The following is a 20508-nucleotide window of genomic DNA, read 5'->3' as shown; positions in this document are numbered from 1 at the left end:
AAGGCAACTTTGCAATTATTTTTTATCTAAGGTTATTAGTCTGACAAAATTTGCAGGCGTAAAAGTGCAGTGCAATCAAAATAACGGAATGCTCTGTGTCAGCAATAGAAATTTTTTTCTCTAGATCGCCAGATGATGACGGTTGACAGGATACCTGTGACTGACTCGTTTTGAAGACGAGGCGATCATCTAAAGATGCCTCGACAGACGAGCGGGGCCTAGAATTAGTACGCGCGAATTTTACAAAACTTTTGGAGCTAGTTCGATGGAACTTGGGAGAAATGGATGAAATAAGACAGAAAGTTGATAATCTGAAGGCAGTAAAGGCTGAAATAGTAACTCAGGAGACTCTTAGTGGCGCAGGTCTAAGAGGAATCACACTTAGGCCTTACCAGCTTGAGGGAGTTGGATGGATGAGGGATTGTGCGCTAACGGGTCATGGATGCATCTTGGGTGACGAGATGGGCCTCGGCAAAACTATCCAGGTAAATAAGTAAATGGTAGCTATGATGTGGAAACTAGGAAGGCTATCTGTATATTCACTTTGTGTGTGCAGTTTACGAAAGTGGATATGTACATCGCAACACCCATAAAGGGGCGATATCGAACTTTTCTGGCACTTATTTAAGCTATACACATATTTATACGATATTTATCACTCATCTAAAATCGGAAAAAAATCAGATATTTTTTCACAGGATTCTACTATCAGATATTTAGTCGATATTATAACAAAGCTAACAAATTTAATTTTTGAAATTTATCAGATCTTATATTCTTAGAACTGCCATGTTGAACCTAGACTATTGCATCTGATTTTGTAGTCGAATATCCAATAATATCGAGGGGTCCAGCAGAGAGGACGAAGGGATCTCTATAGATATCTAGTAGATTCTAATAAGAATATCTCCGATAATATCGCAATATCGAGGGGTCCAGCAGAGGAAAGGGGAGTATCTAGACATCTAGTAGATTCTACTGTAATAAGATAATCTCAAATAATATCAATATCGAGGGGTCCAGCAGAGGAAAGGGGGGGGGGGGGGGGTATCTAAATAGACATCTAGTAGATTCTAATAAGATAATCTCAGATAATATAACAATATCGAGGGGTCCAGCAGAGGAAAGGGGGGTATCTAAATAGACATCTAGTAGATTCTAATAAGATAATCTCAGATAATATAACAATATCGGGGGTTCAGCAGAAGGAAAGGGGGGGGGGGGGTATCTAAATAGACATCTAGTAGATTCTAATAAGATAATCTCAGATAATATAACAATATCGAGGGTTCAGCAGAAGGACGGAGGGTATCTAAATAGACATCTAGTAGATTCTAATAAGATAATCTCTGATAATATCACAATATCAAGGGTCCAGCAGAAGGAAAGGGGGGTATCTAAATAGACATCTAGTAGATTCTCATAAGATAATCTCAGATAATATAACAATATCGAGGGGTAAAGCAGATGGAAGGAAAGGATCTAAATAGACATCTAGTAGATTCTAATAAGATAATCTCCGATAATATCACAATATCGAGGGGCCAAGCAGAAGGAAGGAGGGTATCTAAATAGACATCTAGTAGATAATAATAATAAGATAATCTCAGATAATATCACAATATCGAGGGGTCCAGCAGAAGGAAGGAGGGTATCTAAATAGTCATCTAGTAGATTCTAATAAGATAATCTCTGATAATATCACAATATTGAGGAAAGAGGAGAGGAGAGAAAAGGGGTATAACCAATATCTAAAAGCATGTAATTAGAGGAAAACAATAATAATATCCTAATCTCAATATCAGATATCAGTGATAATGTTCGATATCACGCCTATCTCACCAAGGACCATAGCTAACATGGGGCAGGGCTAGGCTTGTTCACAGGTATCGCTTTTGCCCAGTAAGCACTTGGGGGTCCTGTGAAAATGCAATGAGTGTGCAGCACAAGTAAGCTGAGAACAAGTGACAAAGTCACAAGCATTTGGCATTGTCCTCCCCCTTAATAAAGAGATTTGCTCGCCACAGGAAGCCAACACCCCACAAAGCTACTCTGATTCGTGCCGGTTTTCTAATCTTTAGGGACCCATAAAAAGGGGGCTAGGGCAGGGGTCCAAAAAGCTGAAACTTATTGCATATTTACTGTTTATCTCTCTAGGTTTCTAGAGATTTCCTAGTGCAGTTGTTGTATTTGAATCACAATATCATTGTTTTGATAGTTTTGGGGTTGGAAAGTATGAATCACTCACTATAGCCACAACCCTAAGACAAAACAGGGGGAAGACAGATGCTTTGTGAGATCCTGATATTATGTAATGTGCAGCTGTCTACTCCCCCCCCCCCCCCCCTCACTGCTAGCTGCCACCCTACATAACATCCATGCATACAGTATGTAGTCATACAGTAACTTAGTCACTCTGGTTTTTCACATCCCTTTGGAAATGATGAGTGGTCAAATATCTTTGTTATTTTCCGTTGTTGCCCCAGACTTTTCTCAAAAAAATATTGTTTTATCAATAATAAACCTAGTAGTTGAAATGAAATTAAAAATAAATAAAATAAAATAAAGGATTGACAATGTATTAATAAAGTGACCTTATTGGACAGTGTTTTAGTGTTATTCTTATATTGTTATTTTCAGACCATTTCGGTACTCCTCCTTCTGAAGAGAACCATAAAACACACAGGGCCTTTTCTTGTGCTTTCTCCATTATCAGTCATGGCAAATTGGAAAAATGAAATAAAAAGGTAAAGGCAATTATTTGAACTATGCAGTTCAGCTCTGTTACATCACAAGGATTCTTTACTGGTTCCTGCCTTGATTTGAATTTGTGTCACAAGTGAGTTGAAGTTATTCTCCAGTGTTTCCAGTCTTGTTGAATAAGGACACTAAACCAGAGATCCTGTCTCTTCAAGCCGCACTAAAGTATACACCTTAACCAAAAAGAACAACTGGGGACGCAATAAACCCTCTGGCAGTAACCACCCTCAGCGACGGTGCTCACTGACAATACACACACAGGGGCACTTGATGTGGAGCCTAGTTCTGTTGTGCCTTCCGCACCAGTATACTGTAACTTTTAGTACATTACATTGCAGTAATACATAGGTTCAGCAAATCTATATTATAATGAAAAAACATACCCTAGAGATAAAATGCAATAGGTACTATAGCAGTAGTGTCCTAAGTGTGAAACTGCAATACTCTATAAGCAAACACTTTATATGGAGATGTACAGCTTGTCTGCCATGCTTGCAGGCGGGACTGGGACTGCTTGCAGGCGGGACTGGGACTGCTTGCAGGCGGGACTGCACAGAAAGTTGCACAGACTGTGCAGACTGATAGCTCCCTCCAATTTTTTTGTGAAAGTGACAGGGGTGTTCCTCCCAAATTGCTTCTCCTTGACTAATTTGGAAAGCTTTCAATCAGTAGACATGGATTTTGGAATGTAACATTAATGGCCACACAACAATGTTTCAGATTTACAAAATCACTTAAAGTTCTAAGCTTGATTGGAAGTAAAGAAGAAAGAGAAATAACAAAGAATAAACTATTTCAGGTAAACCACTACTTTCTTAGTAAGTTCTTGTAAGATTTTGCATTTGCCCTTTTCACAAGTATAATTTCTAGACCTGTTTTTTTCTCTATTCTCTGAACCAGGATATAAAGAACATTGATGTTCTTCTAACATCATATGAGATATGTCTAAGGGAAACGTCCTTTCTTCAAAGGTATGATTTATAAAGTCATTTGTTAGAAAACTAATAGGTTGAAATGCATATTCTTAAATAATAAGGATTTTTAAACTGCCTTAAAGACTTACTGATTGAGTAACTGATTATTCATTAAATAATTATTTGGACCAAAGCACAGGGCACCAAAATACACAAAAAATGCAGAGAATAAGGTGACAGAGAAAGATGACCAGTTGCTACTGTTTTGTTTAACTAAAACATACTTCTCCCCTGTCCATAGGGTTGCGGATATAACTGCCGCTTCACCCTTGAGACCAGCTTAACTTAAAATAAAAACGAGAAGAAAAATAACATGTACTGTTAATAGAGGAATGATGTATATTTTGTTCCAGATTTCACTGGTCTGCAGTAGCTGTTGATGAGGCACATAGACTCAAAAATTCTCAGTCACTGCTCTACACAGAACTAATTCAGGTCAGTATGTATGTCCCTACCATCCATTTTATGTTTCTCCTGTCTGCTTATCTGCTTGTCGGTCTTTCCTTAATTTGTCTGTTTGCCTGTCATTCCTTCTTCGCATACAGTGTACTTACAGTACAGTCTGTCCATCCATCTGTCTGGTCATCTATACGTTTGTCCTATGTATGTGATGTACATCTATCCTTACTCTACTGTATCTGTGTCTATTCACCAAATCATTCTTTTTATTTTCTCAGTTTAAGTATGACTTTTCAATTCTACTCACTGGGACACCTGTACAGAATAATCTGAAAGAGGTCAGTCACATAATTGAAGTCAGTGATTTCCTTGTAGTTTTTCTGAGTCATATATTCCCACATTCATGTTTGCAATGCACCATTAGGGTAGTCTGTCACGTCAAAGGACGACTGTACAGGAGACTACAACATACATACCTGCCTTGCTCTTGGAGTTCTGATTCGGTTTCTTATGGTTGACGAGATATCTGATGCTAACTGAAACCATCTTGTTAATTTTTCATTTATGGGCTGGGGTCATGAGAGCATGCATTCAAACCACAGGGTTATTTAGCCGGGTACAGTATGATACCAGCTATAATAATAACAAGGGCTTTACAGAGAGGGCAAACCTTTTACATGTTTTTTTTTACATTATTTTGAAAGTAATTCAGTCCCTGTTCCCCAAACCTTGTTAAAAATCACTCTGCTGCACCATTATTTTAGTACAGAAAAGGGTCGTGGGATACTTACAGTACCACAGACTTTATTCCAACCTGGCAGTCATTGCACCAGTAGTGTACTCAGGACAACAAGTGGTTTTGGTTGTGTGCCCGCATACCACATGTTAACAGTTTACATGGCTATATATCAATACTATGAAGCTGCATTTTAAAATGCTAATTAGCTGTACAATCCCTGGAATAGTGCTACTATTTAAACTTCACTCCTTTTTCTTTCTAGCTGTACTCTCTCCTGTCCTTCATTGCTCCATCAATATTTGATCTGGAATATGTGGAAGAATTTGAGACAGCATTTAAAAATCTGGCAACAGGAAGAGATAGTGAGTAGTAAAATTGGTGTGAGCCTGTGTATTTAGGGAGCGGTCATTTAATCCTGGGGGGGGGGGGGGGGGTGGCAAATATGTACCAATCTTGTCTTTATATAAATAAATTTTGAGTAACCCTCTCATGGTTGACATACAAAGCTGCCCGTTCAAATCAATTGAACAAAAACTGGACTTAAATGTCTTTGTTAACGTTGTCAACGACCTAGTCATTTTCTAGCGACACCAGTATTTGTTGTTTATCTCTGTGCCACTCTTAAACTAGCGAAAGTGAAGGTTCATACTTCAGACATACTTCAGGTTCAGACAAAATTGCCATGCTAGCTAATCTATATTTTAGAAAAGGTTATATTCAGCTACACTTGGGCTAAGTTCAAACGTCGTATTATCCATGAGCTGTATTCAATGCAAATGTGTGCAAATAGATCAAGTTGATTATTTCATCTTCATTTGCAAGCATTTGCATTGAATACAGCTCATGGATAATACGACGTTTGAACTTAACCTTAGTATTTATATCAAGTTTCTGTGGTTTTATTGAATATAAAAATGTGGGGGGGGGGGGGGTTGCAAATTTTTGGGCATCCAATCTAGGGGGGTCACGATTTTTTGGGATTGGATTTGAGGGGAGGCCAAAATTTTTTAGCCCAGGGTTTTGCAAAATTGCCTCCCCCTAGTAATTAATGACCGCTCCCTTAGTTGGTAGTGAATTGCTCATTTTATTATTCTTACTTTAGACACCAATTCAGACTTGCCCCAGCTGCTCTCTCCATTTCTATTGCGGCGTGTGAAATCTGAGGTACAATATTGAAAATATATTGTAAGTACCAAATAATATAAATGTACAGTACTTTGCCTAACCTTTCTGTTGTTATATATCACAGGTCATGGTTGATCTTCCTGAAAAATCAGAGGTTTGTGGAAGGCTATACACTTCTGATGTCATCACCATTATCATTGCTTTTTACAGCCATTGTCCAGAACCACCAATTAATCAATTCAGCAACCAATATTACAATTGTAATTACCATGACCACCATAATCAACGGCAGGATATTACCAAATTATAAATACTTATAACATCAATCATGTCATCATCATATGGCCATCACCACACACAACAAATCTAGCACATACTTACCCTTGACCCCCAAAGAGGGGGTCATCGTGAAAATATTTTCCTTTTCACATATGTACCTACCATGCAACTGCACTCCCCACCCCCTCCAACCTTAGTAAATCTTTGGAAATAGCCTGTAACTGTACTTGTTATAAATCATCTCATCATTATCACCCTCCCCAACTGTAACCATAGCCCATCATTATTATTTTTAATCGTCATTGCTTTATTCCACAGGTTATACTGTATGCTGGGATGTCAGAACTTCAAAAGAAATATTACAAGGCAATTCTCATGAAAGATTATGGTAAAATATAAAATATTCTCAAAGTAATTACAATGCAAGCATTCCCACATTATTTATTATTTTTTTAGATATATTTTCCACTGATGGACCTTCTAGGAACAAGTTAAACAGCATTCTGACCAATCTTAGAAAATGTGTCAATCATCCATACCTTTTTGACGGTAAGGTCATTCACATTGTACTTGTGCCTTGTAAAATGGTGCTGTTTCTTATCTCTGTAACTGAAGAAGCATGATCTTGGCTTTGTTGTCTGGTGGCTTGTACTGCTTGTGTGTGTGTGTGTGGGGGGGGGGGGGGGGGGGAGGTGGTGGGAGTGGGAGGGGGAGGGTAGGTTAGAGGTGGTAATTTTGGGCCATATAATGTATATATAACTTTTCCCATTTTCCATTGTAGGAGTGGAACCTGAGCCATTTGCACTAGGAGAACATCTAATTACTGCAAGTGGTGGGTTGGAATTGATGAGCCACTAGTAATATTCAAAATAAGGTTACCAGCTAATACCTGGAATTGCTTTAGTGATAACCTATATGTGATATGAATTTCAATTCACAGGAAAACTTCATGCAATAGACCAGCTTTTGTCTTACTTATACAAAAGGTGTGAAGACAGCATTTCTATCTTTTTTTTTACCCTCTTTCATCCATATTACCATTATAGCAGCAAGTTTGTAAGCTGCAACATTATGGGAAACAATTTTATTTTTGCATGCAGAGGCCATAAAGTGTTGATGTTCTCACAGATGACAAGAATGTTGGACATTGTACAGGACTATCTTGGCTACAGAGGTACAGAAGGGTGTATTGTAGTCCCTACAGCCAGGGATATACAGTATTAAAGGGAAGTAGACTGGGTGTAATCAATAGCAAAAAAGACATTGGCTTTGAAAACATGTTCATGAATACTTTAACTTTTCTTGTGCTAGTGAGGCAAAATATATAATGTCCTAAATCAAAGTCCTAAATGTATTATTGAGGACCTGAGAAAATATCTCTTGCTTAGAAAGTGAATCATAAACCACTGAGCTATAATTCTTGACTATTATCTTGGTAAAAGCCCTCATAAACCTGTTGGATTTAGTGTTTTTTTTTTTTTGCATATCTAATATTTGTGTTCCACCAGGCTACGCATACGAACGATTAGATGGATCTGTTAGAGGAGAAGAGAGATACATTGCGATCAAGAACTTCAACGAGGAGCAAGACAACTTCATATTCCTTTTAAGCACCAAAGCAGGTTAGATTAGTGGCATTTATTGTAGAGAAACTAGTTTTACCTCTTATAACAATATGCCTTTTCTTATTCCCCTTTTAGCATCTGATGGAAACTTTCTAAAGCCCTTTTCAAATTCTTGTCTGCTTTACGAGAGAGAGGCTTACCTATAATTTTCTGTGGCAAAAAGAAAACTAGCCTTTCCAAAATGTTAAGAAATGTCATATTTGCCGCTCTCCCCCTCCCCCAAACTAAAGTAGAAGAAAATGATGACCTGGAAATTGATTGGTGTGTAGGCTACATACTATACATATTCTTCATATTCGTGCATCTGTTGTTTATTTTTGTGTTTGATGTCTAGGTGGCCAAGGTTTGAACCTAATGTCAGCCGACACTGTGATTTTCGTAGACAGTGATTATAACCCCCAGAATGACTTGCAAGCTGCTGCAAGAGCCCACCGTATCGGCCAAACAAGGTCAGTGGTGCTGTCCTCATAAGTCCTCAATCCCTTTCTTTTGTTTTCATTTCTCAATCTTTTTTTTTTTGCTCTCTACAAGGCCAGTGAAGATCATTCGCCTTGTTGGTCGGAACACTGTCGAGGAGATCATTCTAAAGCATGCAGATGATAAGATGAGGCTGACCAACAATGTCATTGAAGGTGGCCAGGTATATGACTCTAGTAAAATAGTGGCCAGTTATAGGACTCTCCTAGTATAATATATAATAGTGGCCAGGTTTGGAACATTAGTATAAAGCCGTAGGTTTTGTATTGTAGGTTTTGATGTGATTACTGATGTTAGTTTTCAGGGAGCTCCATCATCCAAGTTGCTGAAACAAATTTACAGGTAAAGAAGTATTGGTTGTACGTCTGAATTGGTAATGTTTGGTAACCTTTTTTCTTGCTTTCCAGCTTGCAAACATACTCAAGTTTGGATTAGAAAAACTCTTTGAGTCAGAAGAAAGGTATGTAATGTACTTGTTTGTTTTAGTTTATCTTTTCTAATGTGATACTCATTTTGTTTTATTTTTCCCCCAGTGACATCAGTGACACGGAATTCGATAGGTACAGTATGTTACCATATATGATCTTGATCATTGTCACTTGATCACATAGTCATTATTGCATTATTATCATCACAATCATTTCAAACCGTATGGCTAATTGTATACAGTCAAACGTGTTTCTTGTGTCGTTCTTACCGACCCGAGTTTAACCTCAGGATTCTTGGTGCGAGCCGGAATGGTCGGTGGATTGTTGAAGATAAAACACCAAAACCTGATCTTGAAACTCTATCAACAAACCAGGAACTTCAAGGTACTGTTAATCATTGTGTGATGGCAGAAAAGATCCATATCCTTTCCATGGAGGGGACTCGAAATTCTGGGAGAGGGAGGGGTGTTTCAGTGACAAGTGTGTAATTTGGCCCATTCCAGGAGGTGAAAAAAATCCCAGGGCTTGGGGCGTTGGCTCTGATGAAATTCTTCCCGTTGGGTTTTTTTTAGGAATAACATTTCTTCAGTGATTTCATCCAGACCTTATTATACCGATACTCATTGGAGCGTTAGGACATATAAAAATAAGATTATCCGGCAACATACAGCGAGAAACCTTTGTTGAAAGAGTGATTACTTATGCTGTACGACAACTCATTATCTCATTGTTGTAGATCACAAAACATAAATCTCGCGCACGTGTGTTTCATATTTAGGTTTTGTTATACGCTGGTACGGAGTGGACCTGTTCTTATTAAACTTCCTGAAAACTACAAGGTTTTGAGTATACTTTTAACAACCTTTTTCTATATTCTCTTTACGCCTACTTAGAAGCAATTCTATAATTTGACGATTTACATTCAATAAGCGGAAATGCTTACGCGGAATCGTTTTCATAAGCGTTTAATTTCTTATTTACAATCAACAAATATGAAATAGTTGGCTAAATGTCCTAGACTGAAGTTCCAAAATTCAAGAGTTTGAGAGAATTTGCTCTTACATTTGTTCATTCTTGTAATTCCCTCTTTCCAATCTTTCTCTTTTTCACTTTCATGTCCCCCAATTCTTTCCTGTTTCCTAGTTTTGCATTCTCCAGTACCGTTTCTCCTTTTCTTACTTTCCTCGTTCCTTTATCTCTCTCGGCGGGTCTTAGTTTCTGCTCGGTTTTCGCCCTGTTTTTATTGTCCCATTCATCTCAATCTCGCTCATCCGGTCCATCCATTTATCTTACCGGCCCTAACCTGTTCCCCTTCTCTTTCCCAAAAACTTTCCCTTCCTTCTCCCTTTCTCTCCTCCTCCTATCGCCCTCCATCATTATTTCTCATTCCCTTCTCTTCCCTCATCATCTCTTCCTCATCTGCTTCTAGCTTTTTCGCCCATTTCTCGCTTTCTTTTCAATAAAAGATAAATAATTGTGATCCTCTTTCTAATCTTAACGGCTACGCCAATACCCAAATTAGCTAAAAATGACTCAAGTGATTCGCCCAAAACACGACGATTTCGTAAAAGAATGATGGATTATCTAATTACTCTACTCCTTTGCGAAATATGCAAACAAAAAGATAATGCATTTTTACTGCCCGCATTTTTTACTTGAACCTCGTTATAAGTTCCAATACGAAGCCTGACAGCGATGCAAACATCAATGGCTTGAGATGCACTTATTAAGGCGATGTTCTTCAAAACTCCAAAATGAAATACCAAACCCTATATCACTTTACCGATAACAATCTTACCTATCAAACCGCAATCACAATTAGATCTATTCGATGATGAGAAAAAAAGACGGGCGACCAAGCCAGAGTAAAATGAGGCGGGAAATGAGGAAAGCGGATTGTGAAACAGATGGAGTATGGAAAGGATCCGGAGGAAAAGGATGAGAAGGAAGAATTTGGAAAGGATCGGGCTGAAAGTATGAATGGAAGGGTGAGATGAAGAGAGGAATATAGCGATAAAAGATCAGTGAAACTGGGCAAAAACAAAGTCCCGTCAAGGGAGACAAAGGAAAAAGAAAATAAGGATGAAGAAATGATATTGGCGATAAAGGCACTAGGTGTTGGGAAAGAGAAAACGGAAAGAAAAAAAGATAAAAAAAAGGTGAAGAAAAAGATAGAGAAAAATTGTACAGGTTGGAAAGATAGAAATTTAGAAAATATTGGGGAAAAATTGTACAGGATGAAAAGATAACATTTAAAAAAAAAAAGATGGACAAAGATTGTTCAGGATTGGAAGATGAAAGTTTGAAAAAGATGGTGAATAATTGTAAAGGATTGAAAGATAGAAGTGAGAAAATTTACATCATCAACCCAGCATGTTGCAGACGCTCCACTTGGTAAACGAGTGACCGAAAGTATCTGCAGGGCTCTTCCCAGAGTTGCTGGCGCGTCCTCACGATCATGACTTCTAGAGGAACAACCACGTGGAGGTCTACGAACTCGTTAGCTTGCTTGTGCCCAGCCTTTACCGCGTTGGATAGCAACTCCACGGTGTCATCGAACCCGATGGCGACGGCGTTGGTCATGTCGATGACTGGTGCCATGGCAGTCTGGATGACCTCGCGTACGGCAGCTGTTGATTCGTCATGGATGGGTAGGAAACTGATAAGGCGTTTAACGAGCTGAGTCGGATGTATGAAGTAAAACCATGCGTTATGCGCTGAAGCAATGGCGGTGTCGATGACCTTGCGGACTTTATCGGTGGATTCTCTATGGATGGGTAGGAAATCTATGGAGCGCTTTAAGTGCTCAGCCGGATGTGTGAAGTAAAACCACGAGCGATGCAGCGTAGCGATCGAGATTATCCGCGCTCTGCTTGCAATTCTGGAAACTCGAGCACTCGGCCCACCAAATAACGCAGTGAGGCAAAAAGTCAAAAGCCTGAAAGGGTACAGACTAATGGCTTTGACAGTTGACATTACTATGGTTATTAGCCCTCCTCTGCGGATCTTGTCCAGTGCAGCACAAAAGAATGACGTAACCATGGCAATGGCGCCCTCGTCGTGGAGTCGCGTTCTGAGATTTGTTAAAAGCGAGATCACCACAGCAACAGGCGTGCTTTGCCTAAGCCTGTCAATGGTATAGTATAGACAAGAAGTCACCATGGAAACAAGTCCTTCATTGCGGAGTCGAGCTGTGATGTTTGTCAATATGGATGTCACCATAGCAACAGGTGTGCTTTGCCTCAGCATGTCAATGTTATAGTATAAACAAGATGTAACCGTGGAAACAAGTCCCTCGTCGCGGAGTCGATCTATGAGGTTTGTTAGAGGCGCGATTACCATAGCAACAGGCGTGCTTTGCCTTAGCCTTTCAATGATGTAGTATAAACAAGATGTAACCATGGAAACAAGTCCCTCGTCGCGGAGTCGATCTATAAGGTTTGTTAGAGGAGCGATTACCATAGCAACAGGCGTGTTTTGCCTCAGCCTGTCAGTGATGTAGTATAAACAAGATGTAACCATGGAAACAAGTCCCTCGTCGCGGAGTCGATCTATAAGGTTTGTTAGAGGAGCGATTACCATAGCAACAAGCGTGTTTTGCCTCAGCCTGTCAGTGATGTAGTATAAACAAGATGTAACCATGGAAACAAGTCCCTCGTCGCGGAGTCGATCCATGAGGTTTGTTAGAGGCGCGATCACCATAGCAACAGGCGTGTTTTGCCTCAGCCTGTCAGTGATGTAGTATAAACAAGATGTAACCATGGAAACAAGTCCCTCCTCGCGGAGTCGATCCATGAGGTTTGTTAGAGGCGCGATCACCATAGCAACAGGCGTGTTTTGCCTCAGCCTGTCAATGATGTAGTATAAACAAGATGTCACCATGGAAACAAGTCCCTCGTCGCGGACTCGTCCAATTAATGATGTGATAATCGAAACTCCTGACTTTTCGATTGCTGTCCTCAGACACAGCGTACCTACGGCAACAGCTCCTTCGTTGCGCACTATCACAACAGCAACGCTCGCTTGCTTGAATGGGGCGGCAGCCATGATGCTCAGTAATCGGCTGTGCAATGCGTGCAGAAGGCGACGTACTCGTCTACGGATGGCAACATAAAAACAGTAGCACAAATAACACCACACGCAAATTCCCACGATTGAACACGTGACGCCCACGAACACGCACGCGCCCACGAGGAGACCCGGGCCTGCGATGGCTAGCCACCCCACGATGAATGGCGAGGCGCAGAGCAGGGCGATGCTGCCGACGGTCCCCATGAACACCATGCATGACGTCAGCATGAAGCCTATAAGGCTTGATAGGACAGGGTGACCGCGGATCCAGGCTCGTACAGGTGCTAATGCCTTATTGAGCCGTGACGTCACCCCGGATTGAATGGCCGCGACCTGGTCGCGAACCAACTGCAGAGGGTTGTCAAATATGTCGTCGTCCATGTCTGAAATCAAACGAAATGGACTAGCTAGCTTAAAGATTGCGAACAAATTGTAGTCAGACACGTGCACAGAGGGGTGCGTCAAATACTATGTTTTTCCCGTATGATAATTATCACTGCCCCCCCCCCCCCCCCCCCCCCGCCAATCCTGGGTAAGCGCCTGTAAGTAATGTTCGCGGTATTATCAGCAACGATATATTAATAAGTTATATATTAGAATTTGTTAAGCTTGGCTTAAAAAACATCAGTTCTTATATTGATATAGCCTGCTAGCTAAGGAATTTATAAGGGAATTACTCAGGAATCTCGAAACTCCGAAAACAGTAATTTCCGAACAAACTAACATAACTTACAAACTCACATAAACTCAAATTTACCTCAATGTTAAATTTGTTTTCACTTTCTCTTATCCTCGTATGAATTGACGCCAAGAAACACAGAACATTAACCAAACCTATTGTACCCATCTACATGACTCAAAATCTTACCACCCCATGTCTAGTACAAAAAGGATACTTTGTGGGAAAGCAGGCCTATTTGTTGCTTAGTTCTTGCATGGAAGTGTTACCAAGAGAGCATGCTCTCTTGGTGTTTCTTAATAGGGGACTTGCGCTAAGAGACCACGTGACTGTTTGGGTGGCAAACTAGCGCGCGCTTAGCCTTTTAGCGGCAAAATTGCAGCAACAACGTAATTCAGCGTTTACGAAAAAAGCCAGAATTCTTTTTTTTTTAAAGGGGTTTGGTTTCATTTAAAGATTTTATTCTTTCTTCGTTCTTTGTCATGACGGGCGCATGAATTTCTAATTTTTGTTTGTTTGATTATTTTGTTTTTAATTTGCCACCAGAAAGGTCACGTGATCTCTTAGCGCAAGTCCCCTACGGTCACCTATCATTATTTATGTCGTAGCTCGGTTTTGTTCACTTTTCGTTTCTTTTACATAAAAAGCTGTCTTTTGGTGTATAAAAAAGTTCGGCCTGAAATATAGTTTAGAAACATGAAAAGAACATACCCATGTCGCTATTAACAAAATAAAAACAAATTGACAATGGACTGAAAATGTATTTCTCCCATTGCCCGGACTGGATTGATGTGTTAGCATTGCCTCATGTCTTTCGAAAGATGATAAAGCACAGAATACCATCTATACCGTGTTTTGGTCAGTAATTAAAACGTGTTTAAGACCATTTTTAGCTCGAAACTGCTTGACATACACACATTCAAGGCTAAAAAGAATGTGGGTTTTATTGTGACGAACACCTATTACGTCACTTTTCCGCGCTTGTCATTAACACATCCTATTGCTCCCACATGGTAAGCTACTACAAGATAGTAATAAATATATATGTGAAGAGCTTCCTTTGTCTAAGGTCCGGCTGTGTTTCCTTATACTGTTATGCTGTGGTTATCCCTCGCGTTTATACTAGTGACGTCTAATTAATGATTAATTTAATGATTCTTAAAAATAAGTCTAACTTGACAAGAGGGCTCGAAGTTTTACTTTACGAAAACATTGAGAGTTATCTTAACTCTTAACTTTTCTATTTATGAAAACAAAGTGGTTGCGTTTATCAAAACGCAAAAAAAAAAACAATAAAAATATTTTAAAAAACGCTCGAATATTCCTATCAAATAAAGCTTGTTTTGCAATAGACATAAGTTGATTTCACCGAGAAATAAAGCACTATTTCGGACTGCCGGACCTATGGTCACTGCCTATAAACCCCTGAAACAAAGTGTAGTAGTCAAAGTGTTATAGTCAAGCCAGCACAACAGAGAGAGCAAAGACATTAGAGTTTATTAGTGCTAGATAAGCTTAAAAGTGCATTCCACTGATTTAGGGGCCGACCTTCAAACTTTTGGTGGAACTACAACAATCTCGCATCCTGAAAGCGTGTTGCGTGAAAAAAAAATCCTGCTCAACAAAAAAGTCCCCCCCTGAGTGAGCGAGATGGTTGACCCCTAGAATGTTGACCTACCGCTCATTTGTTATCGTTTATCACTGAAAATAACAGCAGTAAATTCGCAAGCAAACTTCAAAATAACAATCTACGAATGAATTTTGATATGTTATTGACGATATTTGATTGAAAATACCTTGTTTTTTTTTTCTTGGATTAGCCGATGGAAATGGATGCTATTTGTGACTTGCCATTGAATGGGAGCATAAAATTGCGGCGTGATTAGCCTTTTTTAAGAAAAACTGCTTTCGTTTAATCATTTTGTATCAAAAGGTCAAGTTGGTGGAAGAGGGGTGAGTTCAATTGGAAGAATGATAACCCTCAACCTTCCGGACCTTAACAGCCCTCCTATGCAAAAATATTTATAAACTAGCTGAATTGAAGTTGATTTCCATGTGGGATCGCTGTCTTTTATACTACCGGAGTTTACGTGCCTTAGACAAACTGCGCATGCGTTATGGAACAAAAAGCAATGCGTATGTATTTGTTAGTCGTATGACACAGGATGAGGGCTTTGTATTCAGTTTTTTTTCTAACCGAATACGGCTCGCTTCGTTTAGAATAGTTCTTCGAATATAACGAACGATTCGTGACTTTATCGATTTCCCACTAGAGAATCGATTTTTGTTATTCTCAAAGAATTATTCCCGAAGCCTGCAAAATAAAACAGCTAACAAGAGTACAAACAGAAGTATCCCAACTCCTCTAGTATTTTATATGCGACCGAGTTCTAAATGGATGCATCAATGAAAGACCAGAGGCTGGGTTGCGCGCTGATTCTTACAAGGCTAGCTAGATAAATGGGTCAGTACGCAGCTCTTACACGCTGCAATTTGATTGAGCAAATGAACAATATCCGCACCTCGACACAAAGAACGAGAAGAATAGAGACAAAAGAACTCCTTTGTAGAACAAAGATAATATGAGACAAAGCAGCTGCGTACTTACTCATATAAATTCTCTTGATGTCTCTATTTTTTATATTAAAGATTCTATCAAGTATAAAGTTGGCGGGTACGTTAATAATACCAAAGGGCCAAATATTTCAAACAATATTGACATTTTTGGGGTTTAATTCTAACGTAGTTGATCAACCATCCAAAATACATCTGAAAGCGGCCCAATTCGGCAGCTGTCTTAATTAAGTTGTCTTCAACGTCTGTTGAAAACAATGCGTTATTTATTAAAAAATTAAACGTAATGTTCAAACTCATACAAGAGCCCAATTGTTTCCAATAAGCGTGCGCAGAGTGATTTGATACGTTTCCACGGCGCGTGCGCAAAAGCTAAGAACTTCTTGCCACTTCGATAATTTTACCTTAGTTAGACATGAAATGTCGACTGTCTCCAGAAGTTTTCACATCACTAAGCCGCCGTAGCACGTACAGGGGACTCGTTTGTGGTGATTCAGTGGAAGCTCTGAGCAAATGGAACAGTTTTCAATGCAAATAAAACACTTGAACGCAGCAATGAGCTTTCCCCGAAGAGTTTGTAGTCGGGGCTTCGTTACCGATCAATTATCGCTAGTAATTACATGTGAACAATGGTTTAATTTGATGACAAAATCGCGAATGTTCTTTTGTATTTTTATGATATATCACTTGTAGAAATAACAAAAACATTGTTACTCATTTATCAATTTGAATTTATTAAGAAACGAATCTTCAAAAATCCTTTACGTCATAGATCATTGTAGTCGCGAACTGTATTGCGTTATATAGAATGTCACACAACACATCACGCAATCCAAACATGCAATTCCGGTCTTGAAATTTAATAAGATATGGGTTTCGTAAGTTTTTGACTTGCTTGTTTTCAGTTCTTATTTCACACGAATTTATTTTGAATATTTAAAAATATTATATACAATATTTAAACACGAAGGCGCGGTATAAAAGGGTGCTTCCATTGGAAGCATCGGCTCATTCGTCAATCAACCGCCGTGGAGTGAGGATCAAATTCAAGATGGCGGCCCGAGTCAAGTACAAAACACAGAGGGGAGAGGTTTCAAAGCGCTTCCTGGTGTATAAAAATGCCAACTCTACCTTCTAGTCCGATAGAATGTGTAAAAAAAAGAAATTCAGTTGAACTAAAGCTACGAAACCAACGTGATTTATGCAAAAAAGGAGCAAACGCATGATCGGAAAACAACGATTCCAAACCTCGACAAAAGGTGAGTTTTTTTATACCTAAAATTTACTTTTCATAGCTTTAAAACTCAGAAAACAGGATTTAAATTGGTCATCATAAGCTTATAGGCACTTAAAGTGGCGGGGAAACCCTGTTTTTCTAGAAAATGCATCTTGACTTTGTCCACATTACTGCCGATAGAAGTAATGCAGGCCTTCTATAGAAAAGACGTTGTTTGTAGATCAAATCTTGCTTTCCTCTTGTTTGTTTTTATTTTTACATCGCCTCGAGCTCGGACAAGATTGTTTTGTGGTGTGTGAAGTTTTAATTTTATTTACAAGCTACTATAAGTTGGAATTTAAGTATAAATATGTAATAAATGGTAGTGTTTTTTTTTATCGTTGGAATCAGTCCATTATTTGTATTCTAGTAAAGTTAACTAAACAGTTTATTAAATCTCTGTCTGAATGAATTGGGGCCCAAACTTGCATGTTGAATCTATTATATAATTTCTAACCAATTATATGATTTCATCCTAGCTATACCCAAGAAGCAAGTCATGGTGACATCTGAATAATCAACAAATAGAATCAAAAAGCCCAAACTGTCGCGATCTCGTACCAGAACAATGAATACAATACAACAAAAACTGGAAATCGACTCTGGCAAATTTTCGTCTTTAATAAGACTTCTTCAGGGCAGACTGAAGAAGGTGAATCGTAACAAGCTTATTTACATCAGAATAGTGGCGCGAGACGCAAAAACATTACAACTGACAAAAACGCGCATTTTCTAGAATAGCGCGCGCTATGGATAAAAAGAATTTACACTTCTCTACGTGGGTTCCTACTACAAAAAAAGTCATCACTATTAAGACCCCGCGGGTAGATAGACTTAAGCCGATAAGCCCACTGGCCTTCCCTTTCCCTAAGCTGAGCCTCAGAGTAACACTTATCTATAAGTTGTACCATACATTATTAAGACCTAAATGATTGTCGCAATGAAAATGTTGATAGATAAGGTCATCCTTAACTCTTTCACTAACCGGTAAACTAGGGTGCTTATTTAACCTACTTTTATGATTATTAAAACGCTTCCTAAAACTATTGATAGTAGACCCTACATATTGCTTGCTACACATAGAGCAAGTAATTAGATAAACAACAAAATCTGAGTTACAGTCCAAGTCAAAATTAATGACATATTTCTTATTAGTAACTGTACTGTACTGTTTCGCAGTGGGTGGCTGGTTGCAATTGGTAATAGTCGAAGTAGTATGATTATAGATGCAAAAAGTGCTGACATTTTTAGCTTTTTCTAGACTCTTTAGCTCTCTTTGCAAAACTATAATCATACTATGGGGCCTAGAGAGCCCAAAATTACATACCCCACAACACCTAGGTTAAAAACTTTCCACCCCCTACTGTAGAATATGTGATCCTCAATTCTACATCACCTCATATAAAGTATCCTAATCCTTTTTATACATTTTTACCAATTACTATGTTCATTGGATACCAATCTGCAAATCTTTGATAAATCAAATCCTTTTCATGTATACATCATCCCTTTGCTTAGATCCTGTATTAAAATCAATTTTTCATCTTAATAACAACAGACAATCTTTTGAACTACATTTAAATATTCCAACCCCTTTCGCCTGTCATTATTACATATGAGTTACTCTGTTGAGCTCTCTTCATGAATAAGTAAAAGCTAATCAGACATGAAGAGGGCCAAGCCATTGAGCAAATCCATAAGACAATTACAAGAAAAAAAGACTATCTAAATTTGCTAATGACAGTTTTGCCAGCATTCATGTGTCAAAACTGAGAAAAATACAATCAGTTTGGTTAATTTGCAATAATGTTAAATACAGTAAGTAACTTGTATATGATAAGTATACGATAAATTATTTTGTTGACAGTTAAGGCTCTTATTCATTCAGATTTTAGGGACGTATCAACACAGCAAGAGAATGTTATGTTGGCTATAGGGAAAGAATGTGAGTTGATTGAATATAATTATACTAAACAAGAAAGGAATATGAAAACCATTTATTTACTAATGCTGTTCCTGTTCATCTATGCCTTCATTTCAACCAGCTACATAATGACTCTGGGTACACTTTAGTCCTTGCTTTATTCCCCTGAAAAAAAAAGGAATGCCTAGTCATTTTATAGCTATACCAGCTATATCATGTCAATACTTTAGCATGTACCTAGGCAAGCACTTTTTATCTCATAAAACAGCTTGGTATAAAAGACACACAAAACAAATTAATTTTTACCAAACAAAAACAGACAAAGAAAATTTCAATATAGATTTTTATAGAGAAGTGATAGAAAAATATTTTTATACAGAAACTGCTCATTTAATTTATATATGTTCTATTTAATTATCTGATTATTGTAAATAAAAAGTATCCTTCATGGTTTGTGTTTTCTTGTTGCTGATGAGAAATTCTCTTGTTAAATAATAATATGATAACTTTACCTTCCTGCATCGGTTTTTCTTCGTGACATCTTGGTGAGAATAGCAGTGTAGAGCCTCTATAAGTCATCCTTTTAGCTGCTGCTACAATTGAAACAACGAAACGAGCGGATTCACAAACACACGGGTAGATTTTACTATCGGTTCGTACGTAGGCTTCTAAACTTCACAGTTTCGTCAGACAAACGCTTCCTCAAAGACTTGTTCGACCCTAGACCACAAACAGCCCATTTGAACACGCATATATTCTCATTAAATACTATTTTCTATTTCCGTGAACATGCGAACTGACGCGGTAAAAAAAAAACACGTAAAAACGTAAGACCGAGTGGGGCCTGGGAGTTGCATGATTTACTGGATTGTGACACAAGGGTACCCGCGCGATGACCACAAAAACCAAGTCGCATAGCTATACCATATTTCTATACCTATGGAGCTGGCTCCGCTATAAAAATTCCGTGTATTTTTTAACTCTTTTTTTTGCCATGTTTAGTTACCAGCATGTACGTCTACGAGGGACGTGATTACTCCAAGGGGGCTAGTGACGAGGACGTGGCAGCTTTCGACAAGATGGTTGCAGGTATATAGTATCATCACCACCACTACCGTCATGGCTACAACTATCGTGTGGTATTGGATTTCGTCCAATAGCGGTATAATTTAGATAAG

General features: G+C 38.7%; 1 protein-coding gene and 1 long non-coding RNA gene across 3 annotated transcripts in view; both read left to right on the top strand.

Annotated features, from left to right (window-relative positions):
- Positions 1-121: 121 nt before the first annotated feature.
- The window catches only part of LOC5502925 (chromodomain-helicase-DNA-binding protein 1-like), a 29453-nt gene continuing 9066 nt past the window's right edge, over positions 122-20508 (top strand). Inside the window, exons 1-22 of one of the 2 annotated variants that reach the window (XM_048726742.1) lie at positions 122-485; positions 2641-2747; positions 3481-3559; positions 3661-3731; positions 4088-4169; positions 4412-4471; positions 5135-5234; positions 5975-6036; positions 6122-6151; positions 6595-6664; positions 6733-6825; positions 7058-7108; positions 7217-7262; positions 7377-7450; positions 7785-7898; positions 8236-8350; positions 8433-8541; positions 8676-8720; positions 8786-8838; positions 8912-8938; positions 9096-9190; positions 20333-20419. In XM_048726742.1, coding sequence (XP_048582699.1) covers positions 282-485; positions 2641-2747; positions 3481-3559; positions 3661-3731; positions 4088-4169; positions 4412-4471; positions 5135-5234; positions 5975-6036; positions 6122-6151; positions 6595-6664; positions 6733-6825; positions 7058-7108; positions 7217-7262; positions 7377-7450; positions 7785-7898; positions 8236-8350; positions 8433-8541; positions 8676-8720; positions 8786-8838; positions 8912-8938; positions 9096-9190; positions 20333-20419 — 1774 coding nt within the window. In that variant the 5' untranslated portion in view covers positions 122-281. The remainder of the gene's footprint in view (positions 486-2640; positions 2748-3480; positions 3560-3660; positions 3732-4087; positions 4170-4411; positions 4472-5134; positions 5235-5974; positions 6037-6121; positions 6152-6594; positions 6665-6732; positions 6826-7057; positions 7109-7216; positions 7263-7376; positions 7451-7784; positions 7899-8235; positions 8351-8432; positions 8542-8675; positions 8721-8785; positions 8839-8911; positions 8939-9095; positions 9191-20332; positions 20420-20508) is intronic. The other variant, XM_032371227.2, reaches the window with a different exon arrangement.
- On the top strand, positions 16716-17967 carry LOC125561916. Its single transcript, XR_007307606.1, has 2 exons — positions 16716-17389; positions 17886-17967. It is a non-coding gene; the product is annotated as an uncharacterized LOC125561916 (long non-coding RNA).

The sequence above is a fragment of the Nematostella vectensis genome, chromosome 4, assembly GCF_932526225.1.
Source record: "Nematostella vectensis chromosome 4, jaNemVect1.1, whole genome shotgun sequence".
Taxonomy (NCBI): Eukaryota; Metazoa; Cnidaria; class Anthozoa; order Actiniaria; family Edwardsiidae; genus Nematostella; species Nematostella vectensis.
The sequence above is the reverse complement of the archived record's forward strand: the minus strand, read 5'-3'. Positions and strand labels throughout refer to the sequence as shown.